A 19,249-nucleotide genomic window follows, 5' to 3' on the forward strand; every position below is an offset into this window, starting at 1 on the left:
TGAAGAAAAGTATCCCGAAAGTCGCATCTATTTACGAGTTGTTCTTGGCGTAGTTCTTCTTACCGACAGTGAAGGGTACGTAGCGGTACTTGATCATGTGCTGAATTTGCTTGCGCACTAGAAACAATTAATATACGCAGTTTTCTGTATTTCATATGGAACTTACTAGTCAGGAAGAAGAGGATGAACCAGTACATGACCAGAACGGGCCAGAAAACTGGCACGTTAAAGATCTCGAACCAGCTGCAGAAGAAGCTAATGATAATAGCTCGGGTAGCCCAGTACCAGAACTTGAACTCAGGAAGTCGACGAATGAAGGGCTTGAACTCCTCGTCCTGCTTGGTGGGAAGAGTGCCCACAGAGCCGTCCTCCATCTCGTTATCGGCCTCTTCGTTGGAGGGGTCGAACTTGGGCTGCAGGAAAGCCAGGAACAGGTTTAAAAGATAGATACCGAGCGCATAGGCAACTGCGCAGTCGTAAGTAAGATGATCCAGGAGTATGATTTGCGGGTTCGAGCCTACCGATATACCAGCCCTGCGCAAGAAGGATTCGAAGAAAGAAGAGGAGGAGGCAGACAACAGTACCGACCCATCGGTAGAGGACGAAAGGGGTCGACTGGTCCAGCAAAGCTTGGTATTTCTAATCCGGTGTCAGAAGAGTCGCAATGCATTACAGTCTATTTCGAGAGACATACCCGCTGAAGCCTCGAGGTATGGACGCTGACAGCCTCGAAAGGGGTCTGCTCAGGCTCTGGCGCATTCATCTTGTGAAGAGGATCGGTCGACCGTTGTGAATCGGGACAGTTAATGGGGAGGAGGCGCAGATTATTTGGATAGAATAATCGAGTGCAATTGTGCGGAACAATGACTACGACGCCGTGAGAAAAGTTGAAGTTGACGGGAAGAAAGAAAAAAAAGAAGTGATGACGGATTTGCGATTGGGGGGGCAGGACTTCCAACTTTTGGACCTTTGACGATGCAGCCACGTAAGGTTTGTTAAGCTCTTGGTACGGAGTACAGGCAAGGCTAATCAATTCCCCGGTCCTTTACCGGACAAAGGAGGAGTTGATGAACCGCTGACAGGCAGTTTGTTTGGTGGCGTCCCTGAAACTGACAGTTAGCCTATGATTTTATTGGTGATTCAGCCGAATTGCTGCTGAGCGATCAAAGAAGGCCCTCCTAGGCCCCTTGACCCCACATGCAAATGTGGCGCAGTCTTTAATTATCTATTACTGAGTACCGCGTCGCGTCGAGTTGCCTACCCCTGTAAGAAAGCTCATGCTGTACGGAGTATGTATTCAGCGTACAGAATACGGCATATTATATTACTGATCTTACTACCTAGATACTCTGAACAGAGGCACAGTTCAATTTATAAGCTCATCGCTACCTAGATGACGACATTCTATCTTAAAGCTGCGATTTATCCTTTATTCTAGGCATATACTGAAGGCAATACGATTCCGGTTGTTCCTCTACCGCGGAGCTTGGCCACTACCTCCGCTGCAACATCAATAGAAGATTTGTGAAAAAGATTGTCAACGAGTCATGTTGGAGGAGCTCCCTTCTTAACCACGAGGAGTTGTTAAGGTGCTTAGATCGATCTCTCACGTGACGCTCAATCATAAATCTGGTCGTCGGCTTTGCCATGGGTATGGGCGGCCCATGTTATCCTCGGCTCTGTTGCGTCACTGGGGAAGCTAAAGCTCTCCGGTTATCAATGCAGCTCCAATACTCCGTACTTACATATAGCTCCTGAGTGATCAAATTCTTAACTCATACAATAGTGACCGTACCAACCCTTTCAGTTGTGGAACCAACAGATAACGGTTTTACATCACAATATTGATCGTTCACCGTCTTTCTCATCATATCCATTCTCTAGTATCACAATGAACACTTTCCGCTGCATGAGACCAGTGGCAGGTCGAGTGGCCTTCCAAAGGGCTACTCTTCCTCGCGTTGCTCGAGCTTACAGCTCGGGGACTTATGAGTATATCCAGGTTTCTCAACCCAAGCCCGGTGTCGGACAAGGTATGAATGATACTGAAACAATGCAATCTCTCGGTTTGTACATCGAAAAGTATCTAACGATGGTTACCTAGTTACCTTGAACCGTCCCAAGGCCCTCAACGCCCTGTGCACGCCTCTCATCAAAGAGCTTAACCAGGCTCTTCTTGAATTTAATGTGGCTGATGATACGTCAGTCATTATTTTAACCGGCTCCCAAAAGGCGTTTGCAGCTGGTGCTGATATCAAGGAGATGGCCCCTCTTACCTTCGCCGAAGCTTACACCAAGTCCTTCATCGAGTCCTGGTCAGACCTCACCACTCAGGTGAAAAAGCCCATCATCGCTGCAGTCTCAGGGCATGCACTTGGTGGAGGCTGCGAGCTCGCCATGATGTGTGATCTCATCTATTGTACTGAGAATGCGAACTTCGGCCAACCCGAGATCAAACTCGGGACTGTTCCTGGAGCTGGTGGCAGCCAGCGCCTTACTCGTGCCATCGGCAAGTCAAAGGCAATGGAACTCATTCTGACCGGAAAGTCACTTTCTGGTGTCGATGCCGAGAAATGGGGACTAGCTGCCAGGGTCTTTCCCACGCATGAGGCTCTGATGGAGGAGACGCTCAAGACAGCCGAGATAATTGCTGGCTACTCCAAGGTGGCTGTCCAAGCCGCCAAGGAGGTTGTCAACAAGAGTCAAGATCTGGCCCTACGTGACGGTGTGGAGTATGAGAGACGGGTCTTCCACAGCTTGTTTGGTAGTCAAGATCAGAAGATTGGCATGAAGGCATTCGCAGAAAAGAAGAAGGCTGAGTGGAGCCACTCATAAGGGCTATTTGTAATTTAACAATGTGCCTTGGCGGCGACTATATAAAAATATGAATGCAAAAGCTACTGTAGCTATGAAAACCACCACGACGTCCGTCTGTTTATTAGGTGAATCAAGTGTGAGATTGAGATAGTTGTTCACAGGTGGGTTGGACCGCAGGAGAAGTTCGGGGCGACTTTGTGCAATGATAATGCAACAATCCAATGGATCCATGGATTTCTTAAAATACCCCGCGAGCACCTATACATGTACAGCATGTTCGTCTTCATTTGCAGATTTTTCTTGCCTTTTTACATTATGCTGTGGCCCAACAGCCAACACATCTCTACCTAGATATAACCTGTGCCAAAAACAGTGTGTTGTCGTTAACAGCTGTTTCTGATAATCCCTGGCAGAGTCTTGACGCCTAGACCGACCCCGCCACCCACTCACACATGGGAGTTTAGTATGTACCAGCAGGCACCTAATGGAGGTCACTTAGATACTAACTACCTTAAGCAGTTAGGTACCGACCTACCTAAGGCATACCCACGAGTACCTACCTTATGGTTAGTAGTTAGTAACATACCTAGTACGGGGTAGGTAGCTGGCGTATTGGCTGCATCGTAGCTTTCCTAGCCAACAGCCCAACATCAGTAATCCCTTTGCCTTCGATCAACATATTCTCTTCGGCACAACCTTGTTTCTTCACACGCATCCTATTTTCATCCCAATCATGGGCCGGGATTAGCCAGATATCATGAATGGAGCCCACAAACGCTGGCTTGGACTTGGAAAAGGAGCTGACGTGCTCTGTAAATCTCCCCGCCTTTTTGTCTACAAAGTCTGACCTTGTCTGTAGATCTGCACGGAGCTCCTATACCAGCCTTTGACTCTTCTTGATTGCCTTCACACCTTTTGCGGTGCCTGTCTGAAGGAATGGTTTACTTTCCAGGCTGCGACGGCCGAGCGGGCGCCAAACCCGCCTGCTCCTGGTACAAACATTTTTACATGCCCGTCATGTCGGGCTACTGTACGAACGACCCAACATAATGCGACCGTTGTCACTCTCTTGGATATGTTTATAGCAGCAAGCCCTGGCAAGGATCGTTCAGCAGCAGAGAAGGAAGAGATGGCAAAGAAGTATAAACCCGGCGACCAAGTCCTTCCAACGATAAATACACATCGAACGGCGGATGAGCGGCGCATTGATGCTGAAGACAGAAGGTTGGTGGAGGAGGTCCGAGAACTGAGTTTACAAGAGGCAGGAGTATCTTCGGGGCCACCAAGGACACGGCGGAGGCGTGAGAGTCGATCCGCGGACGACAGAAGAAGGACAAGCAGAGATAGGGAAAGGGACCGAGGTAGAGATAGAAGCGTCGATAGCCGCCATCAGCCACGAGGAAGCCGCCGCCCACGAGTTGACGAGGGAGGTCGGCATAGCTCCGATCAACTCCACGTCGAAGGCGAGAGACGACGTCGACGAAGCGAGTCGAGGCAGCGCCAGATTGAGCACCAGTCATCAATTCGGTCACTAATCAGTTCGGGAGATATGAGTGAGAGGGATATCGAACGAGAAATAGAGTCCTTTGCCAGACAGATCCAGGAAGAAGGTCTCCTCGACGGGCTCGATTTGGACAACATCGATTTGAGTCGCGACGACGAGCTCAGCAGGAGGATCACTGAAGCATACAGACGTCGGCAAAGGGATCGAACACGCCAAGAAACGAGGAGGAACAATGGAAATAACTATCCTCCGTTGACAAGATATGCTGAGAATGCGGCAGTTGGGGATCCTCGCATGTTGGCCCCAGAAGGAGGACGACCAAGAGAAAGGTCTCGACCACATTCTCGATCTGCTAGCGCTGCAAGTGCTACCAGTGCTGCGAGTCAGACAGAGGAACGGAGTCGCCCCCCAACATCTACGACCTCAGCAAACTTGGAGGTCCAGGAGCCAGTCCGAAGGCCTAGGAGACGGACTGCTAGCGGAGGTCGAAGCTCAACCACTCCAGTATTTCCGACCACTGCTGAGCCCAGGCCTGCTGCTCGGTCATCTACGGACCTGGGATCGAGGCCCCAGGCTTCCGACATAACGCAGTCCCGACCTAGCTTTAGCGAGGGACGCAGTACCAGCACACCCATCCATACCGTGCCGTTTCTCAACCCAACAGAAGCGGCTTCATTCAGCAACAATATCGGGAATATGTCATTTGCTAGTCGTCAAGGAACCTCTCAAAGCGCATCGGTCCCTCCTCTATTCTCCCATCATGATGCAACAGCTGGTCGGGCAAACAGACCTCGTCCGGTTGATCTGGCTATTGTTCATCAGACTGTGACCAGCCCGATTAGTAGTCCCGCTGTCTCAGGACACCAGAGGACCAGGTCACAGCTCTACCCAGAACCTTCAGTCAGCTGCTCACGATGTAACAAGCAGCACATTGAATATGAGCTCCATTACAATTGCTCCATTTGCGCCAATGGACAGTGGAACATATGCCTCAACTGTTATCGGGCTGGCAAAGGCTGTCATCACTGGTTTGGGTTCGGCCATGGTGCTTTTTCAAAATGGGAAAAGATTCGTCAGCAGAGAGGGGATGCTTCACTACCACAGCCACATACGCTGACCGCTCTCCGTTACCGTCCTCCCCGCTCATCTCCTGGCGGGGCAGACGGACGAAAGACACTGACAACGGACGATCCTCGACATCGTTTGGAAAGCGGTACTTTCTGCGCCAAATGCTCCGCTTGGACGAACGAGTGTTATTGGCGGTGCGATATATGTAACGAGGGCGACTGGGGCTTTTGCAACGACTGTGTAAACCAGGGAAGATCATGCACGCATCCCTTACTTCCAATGGCTCACGAAGCCACCCAGTCTAATCAACACAGGCCTGGAAGTCCTCCCAGATCGCCCGGTCGACCCACGGCAGCAACAATATTTCAAGGCCCTAATGCATCCAGCATCAAACCATTCGAATACTTGTCATTCACCACAAGATGCGACTTGTGTCAGGAGCCCATCCAACCGAATCAAGCACGATACCACTGCTATCAGTGTACAAGCTCTTTGGTATCAGATGCTGCACCAGGTGATTACGACATATGTTCTTCGTGTTATGGGAACTTGATTATACAAAGACAGATCAGCCCTGAAAACGGCCATTCAGGTTGGAGGAGATGTCTTAACGGCCATAGAATAGTAGTCATCGCTTTTACGGATGGGAAGAGTGGGCGATGGAGGTATATAGCCCAGGACTTGGTAGGAGGTCAAGGACTAAAGCCAGAGGCAGCTGATAAGGCAGAACATCGCGAGAAAGGACTTCAGAAATGGGTCTGGCACGAAAATGGTCAAGATCTGGCCCGGCTTGTCACCAAAGACGTGTCAGAAACGGCGCCAAGTGAGAGCAGTTTCGCAAAGAGCTTACCACCTGATGGCGGAGTCGGACTGAAGGCGACCGCGAGGTTTGGATGGTATCCCAGACCGGAAGCAGACGACGAACTTCTCTTTCCAAAAGGAGCGGAAATCAAAGAGATCGAGGATGTGAACGGAGAATGGTTCTTTGGAGCATATATGGGTACTCGGGGCTTGTTCCCTGCGCCATATGTGCGGTTAGAACAAGATGCCTAAAATGCAAGAGCTGACGACGCCGTGATAGACACGCAAGAATCTAATACTTATTTACTTATATAATGGCTGCGTTAGTGATTTGTTGGTACTCAGGCTTCAAGCCGTATGGAAGTCGGTGCGGGACTTGGTCATCCAACACCGACAGCCCGGGATTGCGCCATTGCCGATTGCGGCCCCACCATCCAAATACATTTCCCTTTGATCTCTTCTATAAGCTCAACTTATTCCTTCTGTGGCAAACCCGGACCTGGTGACTGTCAATTGATCTGTTCAAGATCGCGCCACTTCACATATCAAATCATGTTCCGCCCCAGCGCTAGGCGGCTTGCAGCTGCCGCGGCCAAAGCTGCGGCAGCTCCCAGCTCTCATACCCTCGGTGTGTCTCGAGCTCAAGGTGTCTCCAGAGGTTTGACAGGAGGTACGCCTATCATCAATGTAATCCCGGTCCTCGAAAGGGAATCTGACCTACAATAGCTATTGGAAATACCCCTCTCATCCGTCTGAATCATCTCTCCGAGGAGACTGGCTGTGAGATCCTCGGCAAGGCAGAGTTCATGAACCCTGGTGGTTCCGTCAAGGACCGCGCAGCGCTGTACGTTGTTAAGGACGCCGAGGAGCGCGGTCTTCTCAAACCTGGCGGCACTGTCGTCGAAGGGACCGCAGGAAACACCGGTATCGGTCTCGCTCATGTGTGTCGTTCGCGTGGCTATAAGCTCGTTATATACATGCCAAACACCCAGTCTCAGGGCAAGATCGATCTTTTACGGCTCCTTGGCGCTGAGGTCTACCCTGTCCCTGCTGTCGCGTTCGATAATCCCGAGAACTACAACCACCAGGCCCGCCGACACGCTGAGCGACTCGACAACGCCGTTTGGACGAACCAATTCGACAACACAGCCAATCGCCGTGCGCATATTGAGACGACGGGCCCTGAGATCTGGGCGCAGACAGATGGTAAGGTTGACGCTTTCACATGCGCCACTGGCACTGCTGGTACCCTAGCCGGTATTACGAGGTATCTGAAGGACGTCTCTGATGGCCGAGTCAAGAGCTTCCTTGCCGACCCTCCTGGCAGTGTGCTTCATTCTTTTGTGTCCTCCGGCGGCAAGCTTACCGAGCGCACGGGTTCCAGCATCACCGAGGGTATTGGACAAGGTCGCATTACCGACAATCTCCAGCCTGATATTGGCCTGGTGGACGGTTCACTGCACATCTCAGACGAGAAGAGCATCGAAATGGTCTACCGATGCTTGGATGAGGAGGGGTTGTACCTCGGTGCCAGCTCATCTCTCAACGTTGTAGCTGCCAAGGAGGTCGCTGAGAAGCTGGGCAAAGGTCATACTGTTGTCACTGTCCTCTGTGACGGTGCTTACAGATACGCTGACCGACTGTTCTCGCGAAAGTGGTTGACAGACAAGAAGCTTCTGGGCGCTATTCCCAGCCACCTGGAGAAGTACATCGTTTTGCCTTGAAAATAGGCATTTCGAATAAAAAGAATCTCGTTGTTACATATATAGTACATGGTAATTCCCCCGCTATCCGTGACAGATTGTCCTCATGTAGACTCCGGGTTTTCTCAGAGTGCATGAACATTTGTGCCTAATTATCCTCTATATCGTTCCTAGGGCGGGGCGCATCAGGCAAATGTTGTTTCCAGCTGGGCTGTCGGCCTGTGGCTCTCTCATACGCCATGTCCCAGCCAAAAGAGTTATTATCGGGACTCATCATAACAAAATCTTCGATGTGTTTTTCCATTAGATCGTGGACAGGCTGCAGGTCTTTGGCATCTTCACCGGTGATCTCCTGTGCTAGTTCTATCGCCCTTATGTTTTGGGCAAGAGTCCAAATGTAGTTGAAGGGAGAAAGGTGTTGCCTTTCGCGTACGTAGTTGTCGCTGTTGGGCTTGACTCGGCTGTTGATAGAATTCAGGTAGGGTGAGCTTGTCAAGTCATCGGATTCTCGTTCAGCCCATGCGCTGGTGATAAACTCAATATTGTCTCGAAGCTCTCGGATCAAATCATCGACGGGTGCTCCGGCTGCCTGTTGCTCCTTGACTGCAGATGCTTGGGAGAAGAGAATCATACCCCGGATGACGGGGTTCATATGAGGCTGACGGCGAGGGGGTGTGTTCTTAGCAAGGTGCTCAGAGCGCTGAATGATATCCCAGACCATTTTGTTCCACTTCAGAGCCTGTTGCGTCTCGCTCTCCTCTCCTTTCGGGGATATGATCTTACGGTTAATAGATCCCAACAGCAGGATGACAGTGCTGTCCCGCTGTAGACTTAGTCCGGTCTTTTCAACTTGCTGGGCGCATTCAATGACCACATACGGCTGCCTATTATGGCCTGCACGTCGAGTCACGGCGTCGGCATGCCAGCGTTTGAGTTTAATTCCAGCTTTCTTATAGCCAGCGAGCAGGGTGCTTATGTTATCCCATTCCTCCTTGGTTTTCATGAGCTTTGTTGCCTCTGCAAAAGCCTTCATCGAGTTTGGGACACCGTTGAATCGATCAATCGTCTTGAAAGTGTGCTCGAGCCCATCGACTTCGATGGTGACGGGATTTCGCTGGATGTAGTCGCTCTTCTTGGGGTCGAAAACGAGCTTCCTCGCTTTCTCCGGTAGATGGGCAGGGAGAATGATCTTTTCTTGAATTTCGATGAGAATTTCGTTCAACTGAGGATTTTTGGTCTCGGCGAACACTGCACTGAAACCTTGTCGATTGTCAGCTTCCTATATTATAAGTGTTGCACTTTTTTTTTTTTTTTCACTTACTGCGTGCAGAAGATATACTGAAGCGTCTGTACTGGATAGCAGGCAGTGCAAGGGACGTCCGCGGGCCAGCCACAGGCCTCAAGCCCAAAATCAAGGATCTGTTCAGCATTATGCTGACTGTCCCACAGAGCCGTGATAATTTTTGAGGTTTCAAAGCTTGGGCAATTCCTACTGGATCGGAAGGTACTAGGTAAGTAGGTTCATGGGAAGGTACTGTTCTGCGTCTCATGGATGGGAAAAGACACCGGATGAACTGTCAGCCGAGCCAATCAGCAGGGAGAATTGAAAGCATCGGGAGCAAGGTAGCTCCAGAAATTCTAGCGCCTGTCTCAACCTCAACTACTTGTATAACTCACAATAAGTCAATTTACGATGAACCTCGCCATCGTGGGACGGCCAGTTGGCTGTCTCAAATCTGCTCTTCGACGGACAAGACTCCTGAGGACTTTCGAAAGGAGGGTTTCCTCAGCAGCCGTTGAGCCTGTGCCCAAGCCGATACCGAACGCTTTCAGCGCTGAACAACGTATGTATCTTTACGATCTGCAATATTGCGAAAACAAAGTCGCTGACATTAACACCAGGGGCGGACCTCACGAAGGTTAGCAAATTTCATATCTACCCTCGAGTCCCGAGTATCCGTACCACCCACCCCGATCCCATGCCCGCACTTCTGCAAAAGCAACTCGCGAAACTCGATCCGACTGGCGCACGCACACGATTGTTCTCAAGAGAGCACGCCGACAGCGCTAAGGTTGGCGACGTTCTGATGGTGACGACGAAGGGTGGGGAGCCCTTTGCCGGCGCTTTTATACAAATCCGACGCCGAGGCCAGGATACAGCGATCCAACTGCGTGGACAGATGATGAAGGTTGGTGTGGAGATGTGGTTCAAGATCTACAGCCCGACTGTGACGGGTATCGATATCATCTGGCGACGGCCCAAGAGGGCACGACGAGCACGCCTCACGTACATGCGGAAGCCCAAACACGACATGGGTAGTGTGGATCAAATGGTGTTTGCATGGAAGAAGGAGAGATATACCCTACGGTCACGAGCAACTCAGTCTGGAAAACCCTCTGGAAGACAGCATGCCAAGATTCTTGGACAGAAGAAGAAGTAGACGAAAAGATGCACGGAATGTGGCTGTATGATATATTGTGTATAAGAACTTATTGAGACATGTAAAAATCGTTTGCTCAAATCTATTCCTATCATACCAGTAAGCTAAAGGATGAAATGATGGTCTTCACTGATTGTATAATAGCATGGGAACCTGTAGCTACGACTCTAGCGTCAGACCATTTGATTGAACTGTTTTATACTGCCAGGTCGCCAAACACATAGCTCATTGTACGGATTCCTAGCCATTACTAATCACATACTCAATGGTGTTCATATTATCGATCGTTAAAAGTAGCCTGTTGTTGACGATCTGTCTGTGGTACAGGTCAGGGTATATATTTCATAGTAAACAAAAACGCGGCCAATCCTCAAGAAGCTGGGGGGATTCGTCCGATGCAATGTCGGACTTCTCGATATCCTACTGTATTTATTCGAGTGTTGCGGTATATGTTCATGCAAGCTTGTTTGAGTGTGGAAGATCGAAACAGGTCTCGTCTGATGTTGATTGTTTCTGTGAAAACCATGTCATACTCATCATTTGTTTGAATCCCTACAGGTGCTAGAAGGCGTTCGAACACGATGAGCCTCGTAGAAGACGCAGAATAGCATCGTCGACATGGCATGAGAATATTCAAAACTGCCCTGGTTAATCAATTCATGTAAAGCGCTGGACATTGTTGCCAGTTCCTGGTTCAAATTCGGTTGAAGCTACCTTTCAACTTCTCAACTACCAATAGAATGTACTAAGCCCGTTGCATAATACTAGGGTTTCACAGAAGGTTCTACAAGACGTTAATTAATAAACGTTTAACCTAGCCGTTTACTCTGTATACACATTGATGTTTATTAGCTTGATCTAACCCCAATGACAGGCAGTTGAGACAGCCCAGCGCCATGCATCGGGATTTACAGCCGGTTGATCGACCCCAGCGTTTCGTTCCTCGCGCAGGGTCCATCCACCCTGGTCAAAGTGAACCCTCTAAATTCAACGGCTCACAGTATGTTTCTCACTCAAAGGAATGCTAGTTGTTTCAAACGAACCAACAAACAAAAAGGGAAAGACAAAAAAGACATATCAAATTAGTCCCAAGTCTATTTATATCACACTGTGCATTGTCTCGAGGATATATCCCGGAGGAAGCCACGGTACGTTCTCATGAGAGGAGGTGTACGGAGTAGGATGCTTGGGACCAACTGATAGAACCCAACGCCCAGGTATAAACCTGACGCCGGCCTCACCATTTGGATGTGTAACTTATTTATGGCCAATTGCCTACCTTTTTAGTTACCATGTGTGGCCATCTAAAATTTCAGGTCGAAATTTCTTGCAGGGAACGGATATTCAACATCAATTCAAATCGACAAAACCCCGGTCTATCAAGAGTTAGGCCCATTAACTAACGTTAGCCACTCCTAGCAAGCGCTGAAAGACAGCTAAAAATGGATGTTACGAAGGATTCCCCTCAGGGGATGCTTCCACTGCAACCCGGCAACGTGATGGGCAACGAGAAGTTCCCCAATTTTTGTTTACACGCGGACGCCCAATCCAGCGACGACTGCGACTGCAACCAGCAGCAGCGCTACCAAGGGAACAAAGAAGACTACTACGCCTACCACGCAGATCTCAGCATCAACAACAACAGCAATTGTAATCAGTATCATCAACATTTCCACAATTCTCCATCCGCTTCAATATCGGCATCATCTCGCTTATCGTACATCTCCACCGTCTCGGCCTCGGCTTCATCTTCATCCTCAAGGATATCTACCGCTTCATTCGAGTCACTTCCTATTACCCCAATTTCCGTATTCGAGGCCTCCCCACACTCTCCTCGCTGTTTGTCTAACAGGCTCTCCTCGTCCGTAACTGGATTTATCGCCCGTCATCGAACACTCACACAGGATTCTTGTTCGATCTCATACTCTCCACCATCTTCACCGACCCCACGCACAAGGCGGGACAAGTTACAGCTGCATGCGACTCGAGTGCAGCGGTCAGGCAGCAAATCTACAAATACAACATTTATTCTAGGTCTTCAGAAAAGGAAACTGTCAACCAATTCGCGAAGGTTCCCGCCCAGCGCATCTAATCCTGCAGACGCTCTTGCTGCTGTTGAGCCTCCGCATGACCAGAGGTCGACGAGAATGGCTTTTGCAGAGCAGCAAAGATGGGTCACGGTCCAACAAAAGACCTTCACAAAATGGTATTTATGTTTTGAAATTTTGGCCTGCAGTATGCTCACGTCCTTTTCCCAGGCTCAACACGAAGATCGAGGCTCGAAACCTTGAGGTTAAAGACCTCGTGAAAGATCTTAGCGATGGTGTAAGTTTACTTTCTGTATGATTTCCCCTGACTGTTACTGACATCTATGCATAGGTCATGTTGATTCATCTCCTCGAATGTCTTTCACACGAATCGCTCGGCCGTTATGCCTCAAAACCCAAGCTTCGAGTACAAAAATTTGAGAATGCGAACCTGGCACTTGACTTCGTCAAGTCCAGGGGTATTCAAATGACCAACATCGGTGCCGAGGATGTGGTTGATGGCAACCAAAAGATTGTTCTTGGTCTCATCTGGACCTTGATTCTTCGATTTACCATCAGTGACATTAATGAGGAGGGCATGTCAGCAAAGGAGGGCCTCCTGCTGTGGTGTCAACGGAAGACGGCGTGTTACGACGAGGTCGAGGTGCGAGACTTTAGCGCCAGCTGGAATGATGGTTTGGCGTTCTGTGCTCTATTGGATATCCACCGACCCGACCTCATCGACTATGACGCCCTGGACAAGAAGGATCATCGAGGCAACATGCAACTAGCATTCGATATCGCACATAAGGAGATTGGTATCCCTAAACTGCTTGATGTGGAAGATGTGTGCGATGTGGCCAAGCCCGATGAACGATCTCTGATGACTTATATTGCGTATTGGTTTCATGCATTCTCGCAAATGGAAAAGGTCGAGAACGCTGGACGTCGCGTCGAAAAGTTTGTCAACAACATGCAAGGGGCTTGGGAGATGCAAAGTGCCTACGAAAGACGGATGCGGGCGCTCCTACAAGCCATTCAAGAGCAGATCGAGGTGTGGAAGCAGGCTACCTTCGAAGGAACATACGCCGATGCCAAAGCTCAATCAAACCAGTTCTTTGAGTACAAAAAGGGTAAAAAAAGACAATGGGTCGCCGAGAAGAGTGACCTGGCAACGTTGCTCGGAAACATCAAGACCAAATTGGGGACTTATCGCCTACGGCCATACGATCCACCTGCGGAGTTGAGCCTGGATGCTCTCGAGAGGAAGTGGGCAGAGTTAGCATCAAATGAGATGACACGTGCCCAGCTAATAAACGAGACGATCCGAGAGTAAGTCGACTTTCCTCAATAGATGCCCTCTCCTCCTTTTCTTCGATTAACATTGTTATAGCATCAAAAACGCCCTCCGCAAATCCTTTGCTGACAAGGCAAATGACTTCGCAATGGCTCTCAATACCATGCAGTTGGCCCTCTCTGGCCTTGACGGTGACGTGGAAGACCAATTGCACCATGTAAGGAAGCTGAGTGAGAGTCTTTCTCCCTTAGACCAATACTTGGACAAAATTTCAGAGCTGGACCAGAAGTGCCAAGAGGCCAATATCGAGGAGAACGACTTTACTACCTACACATACGACGAGCTTTCATACGAGCTTGGTCTTGTTAAAACTTCGGTGCAGAAGAAGCTTGCATTTTTGGAGAACCAGATGGTAGCTCGGAGCATGACAAACCTGACCCCTATCCAGCTGGAAGAGTTTGAGAGTGTTTTCCGTCACTTCGATCGTGACGATACAAACTCTTTGCAGGAACTTGAATTCAGCGCGGCACTTGCGTCACTGGGGCTTGTGTTCTCAGAGGATGAAATGCACGACTATTTTCACGAAACATCTGGTGGGCGCGACTATGTAACGTTTGAACAGTTTATCCGGTTCATGGTGGATGTGACAGAAGACCAGAACACGGCAGAACAAGTCTACCAGTCGTTCCGCGAGGTGGCTGACGGCAAGCCATACGTGACAGAGATGGATTTACGACACAGCTTGGTGCCCGACGAAGTGATTGACCAACTTATCGAGATCATGCCACCTCACAGTGGGCCAGACATGTCGGAGGATAGAGGAATGCCACAGTACGACTACATCTCCTTCATGGAGAAGCTGATCAACGATCAAAATAATCAGCAAGAGAACTCAGAAGCTACACAACGGAGTAGGAGCGACGCTGAGCCACAAAGCCCTCACACAAACGGGGTCTAGGAGAAACAGGGTGAAGACCCATGGCTAGAGATGCACGCATCAGTTCAAATGGAACTGAGTATGAAACTTGGCATCACGAGTCCGAAAAGGAAGGAGGGGTAAAATATGGAGAGAAACCCTGGCGAGATACAGTATACTTACATGTCCCTTCTTAACGATGCATCGCCTAGTGGCGTTTTAACTTGTGCTAGTGAAGACGGAGGGTGCATTTCACTTACGAACAAATATCCCATAAACTTATACCAGAGAGAGTATGACTATTTGGAGGGAGCGAATGGACTGCCGACCAGGATAACTACACATTAGGCGTCCATCCCAGCTTTCCTGGGAGCATCGCCGTAGGAATGTGTCTCTTTTTAATTTCTCCTTTTTAGTTAATACCATCAAGAATTAAATACCTGACAGGCCGAAGTTTCTGTTTATTTGTTCCATCTACCATATACTCACGTCAAGTTGACGACCCAACAGTACCTTGGAGACGATTGGGGGGCGTAGTGATTTGAGGCCGGGACTTTGTTATCGTGCCATGGATGTCATATTATGTGCGCGGACTTTGCAAGCTACCTCTAGGTGTCTATCTCTATAGGTATTCAAAGTGTGAGAGATGCAAGAAGGTTGACTCTCTTCATCTAAAGAAAGAGCCGGATCATGCTACGAGGCCAAATTTATCGCAGAATCCTCAACTTCATATTTTTTTCTCGAAGATTGCGTTAAATCCTCACAACATATTCTTTGTTAATTTTGAGTGTACCTATCTGCTCAGACGACAGGCAACTGCTCCTTCAGGTAGCTATATTCGATGCTTTTGAGCGACAGGCTGCCCCCCACGATCATAGAATATGAGATAACACTTGGGAAACTCGGGCGAAGGATCAGCATTTAGAAATTTCACCAAGCTCGCGGCCCGTTCGCCTCGGTTGGGGTTAACCAGAAATTTCAGCCTGGCCGTGAGGAAGACAGAATGATTATTTGTTTTGTGTTTGATGTGTCATGCAACTGCAGACCTTATGCGGAAGCACATCGACGTAAGTGCAACATTTGCCTTCTCTTATTTGCTTTTTACTCATCTAAATTGCCTTCTCCTCCATTAGAGCGCAGGCCCATAGTAGGTCCGCGTTACTTGGACAGTGACTCAACTCGACATTCGATGCTTGAGTTACATTCTCAAGACTGAGGGCGCCGAAGATGTGTTGATTCCCGAATCGAAATTTAGCGACCAGCCGCTCGGATAGTATCATACTATCCGGCGTCAAATGAATTTCGACGCAAGAGTGCTGTTCTTGCAACCCTCGAAGCTCTACAGAGCCTTGTTCCCTGAGGATCGGAGGTCTACGTTTGATGGAGTTCAGTGTAGTTCGTAGTTGTGTGGACAGAGCAACCAACAGTGCTGACTAACCAGGCCAAGGCGCGGACGTTCTGGGTTTCGTGGTATTTAGGTAGACAGTACATAGGTACCTCCTAAGGTACCTAAGAATAACAGGTACGGTTAACTTGTCTATCTACATAGGTAGTATGAAGTGCCAACTTTTTGGACTTGTCCATCGAGGATGGTGGAGAGGACTTCTTTTGAACGGAAGATTATGTCTTTCTGAAGAGGTGGGAGGAAATACGGCAAAAGTGGGGGTTCACCGACGTCGAGCAGGGTATTTTTATTCGGCATAAAGTCGATTTCGCCGAATTACATTGACTGAGTGGAACAAGTACCTTACATTTGAACATGCAAACTTCTGGACCGTTGAGAAAACAATGTGTTAGGCATCCAATAGGGCGATGCCGGACGGTGGCGGTAACTGTATCGGCGTCTTCTAGACGGGTGAAGAGGTTGTCAGACTTTGTTCAGTTAGATAGATGCCTTAGGTAGTAGGTACAGGCATGTATGGCCGGTCGGATCCATTGCGTGAGAGGGATGAAAGGTGGGCTCCGCAGTTTCTTAGCCTTGCGCAATAGATAAAATGTTACTGGGGCGATATGGACTACGGCATCAGATTCTCTTCCTCTCTTGTAATTCTACCTCTAGATAGACAATTGGGATACTGGAATCAAGATCTGCACGGTCCATTCGATCCACAGTCTATCTTCCCAGCATGTCGTGTCGTCCACAGCTCCTCCGTGCCTTGAGAGGATCCGCCTCCAGCTCCGGTGGCCGGAGGACTGTTTCTCTAAGGACCAACATCCTCGAGAGAAGCCTTGCTCTCTCAAAAACGCCCACCCGATGCATCGCGACTACAGCCCCGAGGCTCATCTCCCAGACTCGGGTACAGCAAAGCAAGCTGACATCCGAGACGTACCCGCAACTGGAGCGTGACGCCCGGTTCGCCCAGGTGACCCCCGAGCACGTTGCGAGGTTTCGTGAGATCTTGGGCAACAACCCCTCGGCCATTATTGACGGAATCACGGGCGGCGGAGCGGGCGTCGATGCGGCCGACTTTGAAACGTATAATGAGGACTGGATGCACAAGTACAAGGGCCAGTCGAAGTTGGTGCTGCGTCCAGGCACCACTGACGAAGTTAGCGGCATCCTCAAGTACTGCAATGAACAGCATTTGGCCGTGGTACCCCAGGGAGGAAACACAGGCCTTGTGGGAGGCTCCATTCCCGTTTTCGACGAGATCGTCATTAGCATGGCTCGCATGAACGAGATTCGTTCATTCGACGAAGTCAGTGGCTCACTTGTTATTGACGCCGGCTGTGTGCTCGAGACTGTCGACTCATACCTTGCCCAAAAGGGTTATATTTTTCCTCTCGACCTCGGCGCCAAGGGCTCGTGCCACGTCGGTGGAAATGTTGCCACAAATGCTGGCGGTCTGCGATTGCTCCGTTATGGGAGCTTACATGGCACCGTCCTCGGTGTTGAGGCTGTTCTGCCTAATGGTACCGTCATCAATGACCTGTGTACCCTGCGAAAGAACAACACCGGCTACGATGTGAAGCAGCTCTTCATTGGTGCAGAGGGAACTTTGGGGATTATCACAAAGATCGCTATTCAATGTCCCCAGCGATCTCCCGCTGTTAATGTTGCTGTGTTTGGCATAGAGTCGTATGATAAAGCTCAGCTTGCCTTCCGTGAGGCCAAGAAGCAGCTATCAGAAATTCTATCTGCTTTTGAGCTAATGGACGGCCGCAGCCAGAGAATTGTTTCAGAGGTTAAGGGTCAGGAACATCCTCTCGAAGGAGAATACCCTTTCTACTGCCTGATTGAGACGAGTGGCTCCAACGGCGAGCATGATTACGCAAAACTAGAGACTTTCCTTGAGGATGTTATGACCCGGGAAGTTATTGCTGACGGCGTCGTCGCCCAGGACGAGACGCAGCTTCGCAACCTGTGGGGCTGGCGTGAGGGCATCACCGAGTGCCTTGGTCATTGGGGTGGCACCTACAAGTACGATATCTCTATTCCCCTCGACGAGATGTATACCATTGTTGAAGATACCAAGGCTCGTCTGGTCGATCTGGGTCTTCTGGGTGACACGTCTGACCACCCGGTTGTTGACGTACTTGGCTATGGCCATATGGGCGATTCCAATCTGCACCTCAACATTCCGGTGCGTCGTTACGATCCCGCAGTCGAGAAGGCCTTGGAGCCTTGGGTGTACGAATGGATTCAGAAGCGTAGTGGTAGTATCAGTGCTGAGCATGGGCTGGGAATTGCGAAAAAGAAGTTTATCGGTTACAGCCGAGACGACACAACGATTGGTCTGATGAAGCAGATCAAGAATCTCTTTGATCCCGTGAGTTTGCTCCCCTTGCCCCATCCATCGAGCGCTGCGTCGTGGAACTCTATTTTCACCTCAACTCTCTGTTACAATTCCCCGGCATTAGGGCTGACACCTGACCCAGAATGGCATCATGAACCCCTACAAGTATATTTGATACCCCGGTCTCTTGGGCTCGTACCCGAGTGGCAGCATATGTGACTCCCCCCCCCCTCTCCCTTCATTGGGGTATGCTGCAGCGTCATTCGTACTGCTCAGTAATTCCAGCTGTGGCTGGCCAAACGACCTCGATAGCCCCGCTGACCTAAGCGAGCGCGAGTGAGCCAAAAAACTGGAATAAGGAGGCCTAAAGCGTTGTAAACCTAAGCAAAAGTACTGTGCACATTGCGGTTATGGCTGTTTTGTGTATAGCCATTAAAAAACAGCCATGACCCTCAAACACCCAAGTACGTCTGCATATATGCACGGACATCCTTGGATAGAAGAGTCGTTAGCCGATTTAAATAGCGTTGGTGGTAGTCAATCAATCCACAGGGCGGAACCATCTCCGTCACCTTGCGAAACGTGCAGGTCACTGCTTATCTTCAGCCAACAACACATTATCAGGTAAATTAATGCCTAAGTATTCGCAAGGCGCAAGTCAATACGACTTGAGGTCAGAAACATGACTCAACCGGTTAATGTTGACACTTCGTAATGAGTTGGTTGTGTCTCATTGCATGTCAAAGGCCCCCTGCCTGTGCCTGTGCCCATGCTCAAGCCCATGCCCATGCCCACGTCCTCGTCATTTGGAATCTGTCAAACAGGAGTAACGGAGCTACCCTCCACTCCGTGTTGTTTGTCAAATAGCCAGCTTCAGCTCTTAAACTTGATAGCCAACGAGGAGCCAATGCCGCCCTTCCTCACACACCTCCCTGTCA

General features: G+C 49.6%; 8 protein-coding genes; 6 read left to right on the forward strand and 2 right to left on the reverse strand.

Annotated features, from left to right (window-relative positions):
* Positions 1-31: 31 nt before the first annotated feature.
* Positions 32-763, reverse strand: FFUJ_03169 (probable RER1 protein; the record flags this gene model as incomplete). XM_023574986.1 has 4 exons in its annotated part: positions 32-117; positions 167-466; positions 522-639; positions 695-763. The coding sequence occupies 4 exons, from the start codon at positions 761-763 to the stop codon at positions 32-34; spliced, it is 573 nt and encodes a 190-aa protein (XP_023428247.1).
* A 1,128-nt stretch (positions 764-1,891) lies between these two features.
* FFUJ_03170 (related to enoyl-CoA hydratase) lies at positions 1,892-2,835 on the forward strand (the record flags this gene model as incomplete). XM_023574987.1 has 2 exons in its annotated part: positions 1,892-2,033; positions 2,105-2,835. The coding sequence occupies 2 exons, from the start codon at positions 1,892-1,894 to the stop codon at positions 2,833-2,835; spliced, it is 873 nt and encodes a 290-aa protein (XP_023428248.1).
* Positions 2,836-3,578: 743 nt separating this feature from the next.
* Positions 3,579-6,442, forward strand: FFUJ_03171 (related to vesicular transport-associated repeat protein Tb-291; the record flags this gene model as incomplete). XM_023574988.1 has 2 exons in its annotated part: positions 3,579-3,629; positions 3,677-6,442. The coding sequence occupies 2 exons, from the start codon at positions 3,579-3,581 to the stop codon at positions 6,440-6,442; spliced, it is 2,817 nt and encodes a 938-aa protein (XP_023428249.1).
* Positions 6,443-6,742: 300 nt separating this feature from the next.
* FFUJ_03172 (probable cysteine synthase) lies at positions 6,743-7,914 on the forward strand (the record flags this gene model as incomplete). XM_023574989.1 has 2 exons in its annotated part: positions 6,743-6,860; positions 6,917-7,914. 2 exons carry the CDS (start codon positions 6,743-6,745, stop codon positions 7,912-7,914), a joined length of 1,116 nt encoding a protein of 371 aa, XP_023428250.1.
* A 127-nt stretch (positions 7,915-8,041) lies between these two features.
* On the reverse strand, positions 8,042-9,323 carry FFUJ_03173 (uncharacterized protein; the record flags this gene model as incomplete). XM_023574990.1 has 2 exons in its annotated part: positions 8,042-9,153; positions 9,215-9,323. 2 exons carry the CDS (start codon positions 9,321-9,323, stop codon positions 8,042-8,044), a joined length of 1,221 nt encoding a protein of 406 aa, XP_023428251.1.
* Positions 9,324-9,586: 263 nt separating this feature from the next.
* Positions 9,587-10,334, forward strand: FFUJ_03174 (related to ribosomal protein L19, mitochondrial; the record flags this gene model as incomplete). XM_023574991.1 has 2 exons in its annotated part: positions 9,587-9,737; positions 9,796-10,334. The coding sequence occupies 2 exons, from the start codon at positions 9,587-9,589 to the stop codon at positions 10,332-10,334; spliced, it is 690 nt and encodes a 229-aa protein (XP_023428252.1).
* Positions 10,335-11,776: 1,442 nt separating this feature from the next.
* Positions 11,777-14,616, forward strand: FFUJ_03175 (related to alpha-actinin; the record flags this gene model as incomplete). XM_023574992.1 has 4 exons in its annotated part: positions 11,777-12,540; positions 12,593-12,659; positions 12,714-13,693; positions 13,755-14,616. 4 exons carry the CDS (start codon positions 11,777-11,779, stop codon positions 14,614-14,616), a joined length of 2,673 nt encoding a protein of 890 aa, XP_023428253.1.
* Positions 14,617-16,700: 2,084 nt separating this feature from the next.
* FFUJ_03176 (probable D-lactate dehydrogenase AIP2) lies at positions 16,701-18,486 on the forward strand (the record flags this gene model as incomplete). XM_023574993.1 has 2 exons in its annotated part: positions 16,701-18,344; positions 18,454-18,486. 2 exons carry the CDS (start codon positions 16,701-16,703, stop codon positions 18,484-18,486), a joined length of 1,677 nt encoding a protein of 558 aa, XP_023428254.1.
* Positions 18,487-19,249: the final 763 nt, after the last annotated feature.

Source organism: Fusarium fujikuroi, chromosome FFUJ_chr03 (assembly GCF_900079805.1).
Source record: "Fusarium fujikuroi IMI 58289 draft genome, chromosome FFUJ_chr03".
NCBI lineage: Eukaryota > Fungi > Ascomycota > Sordariomycetes > Hypocreales > Nectriaceae > Fusarium > Fusarium fujikuroi.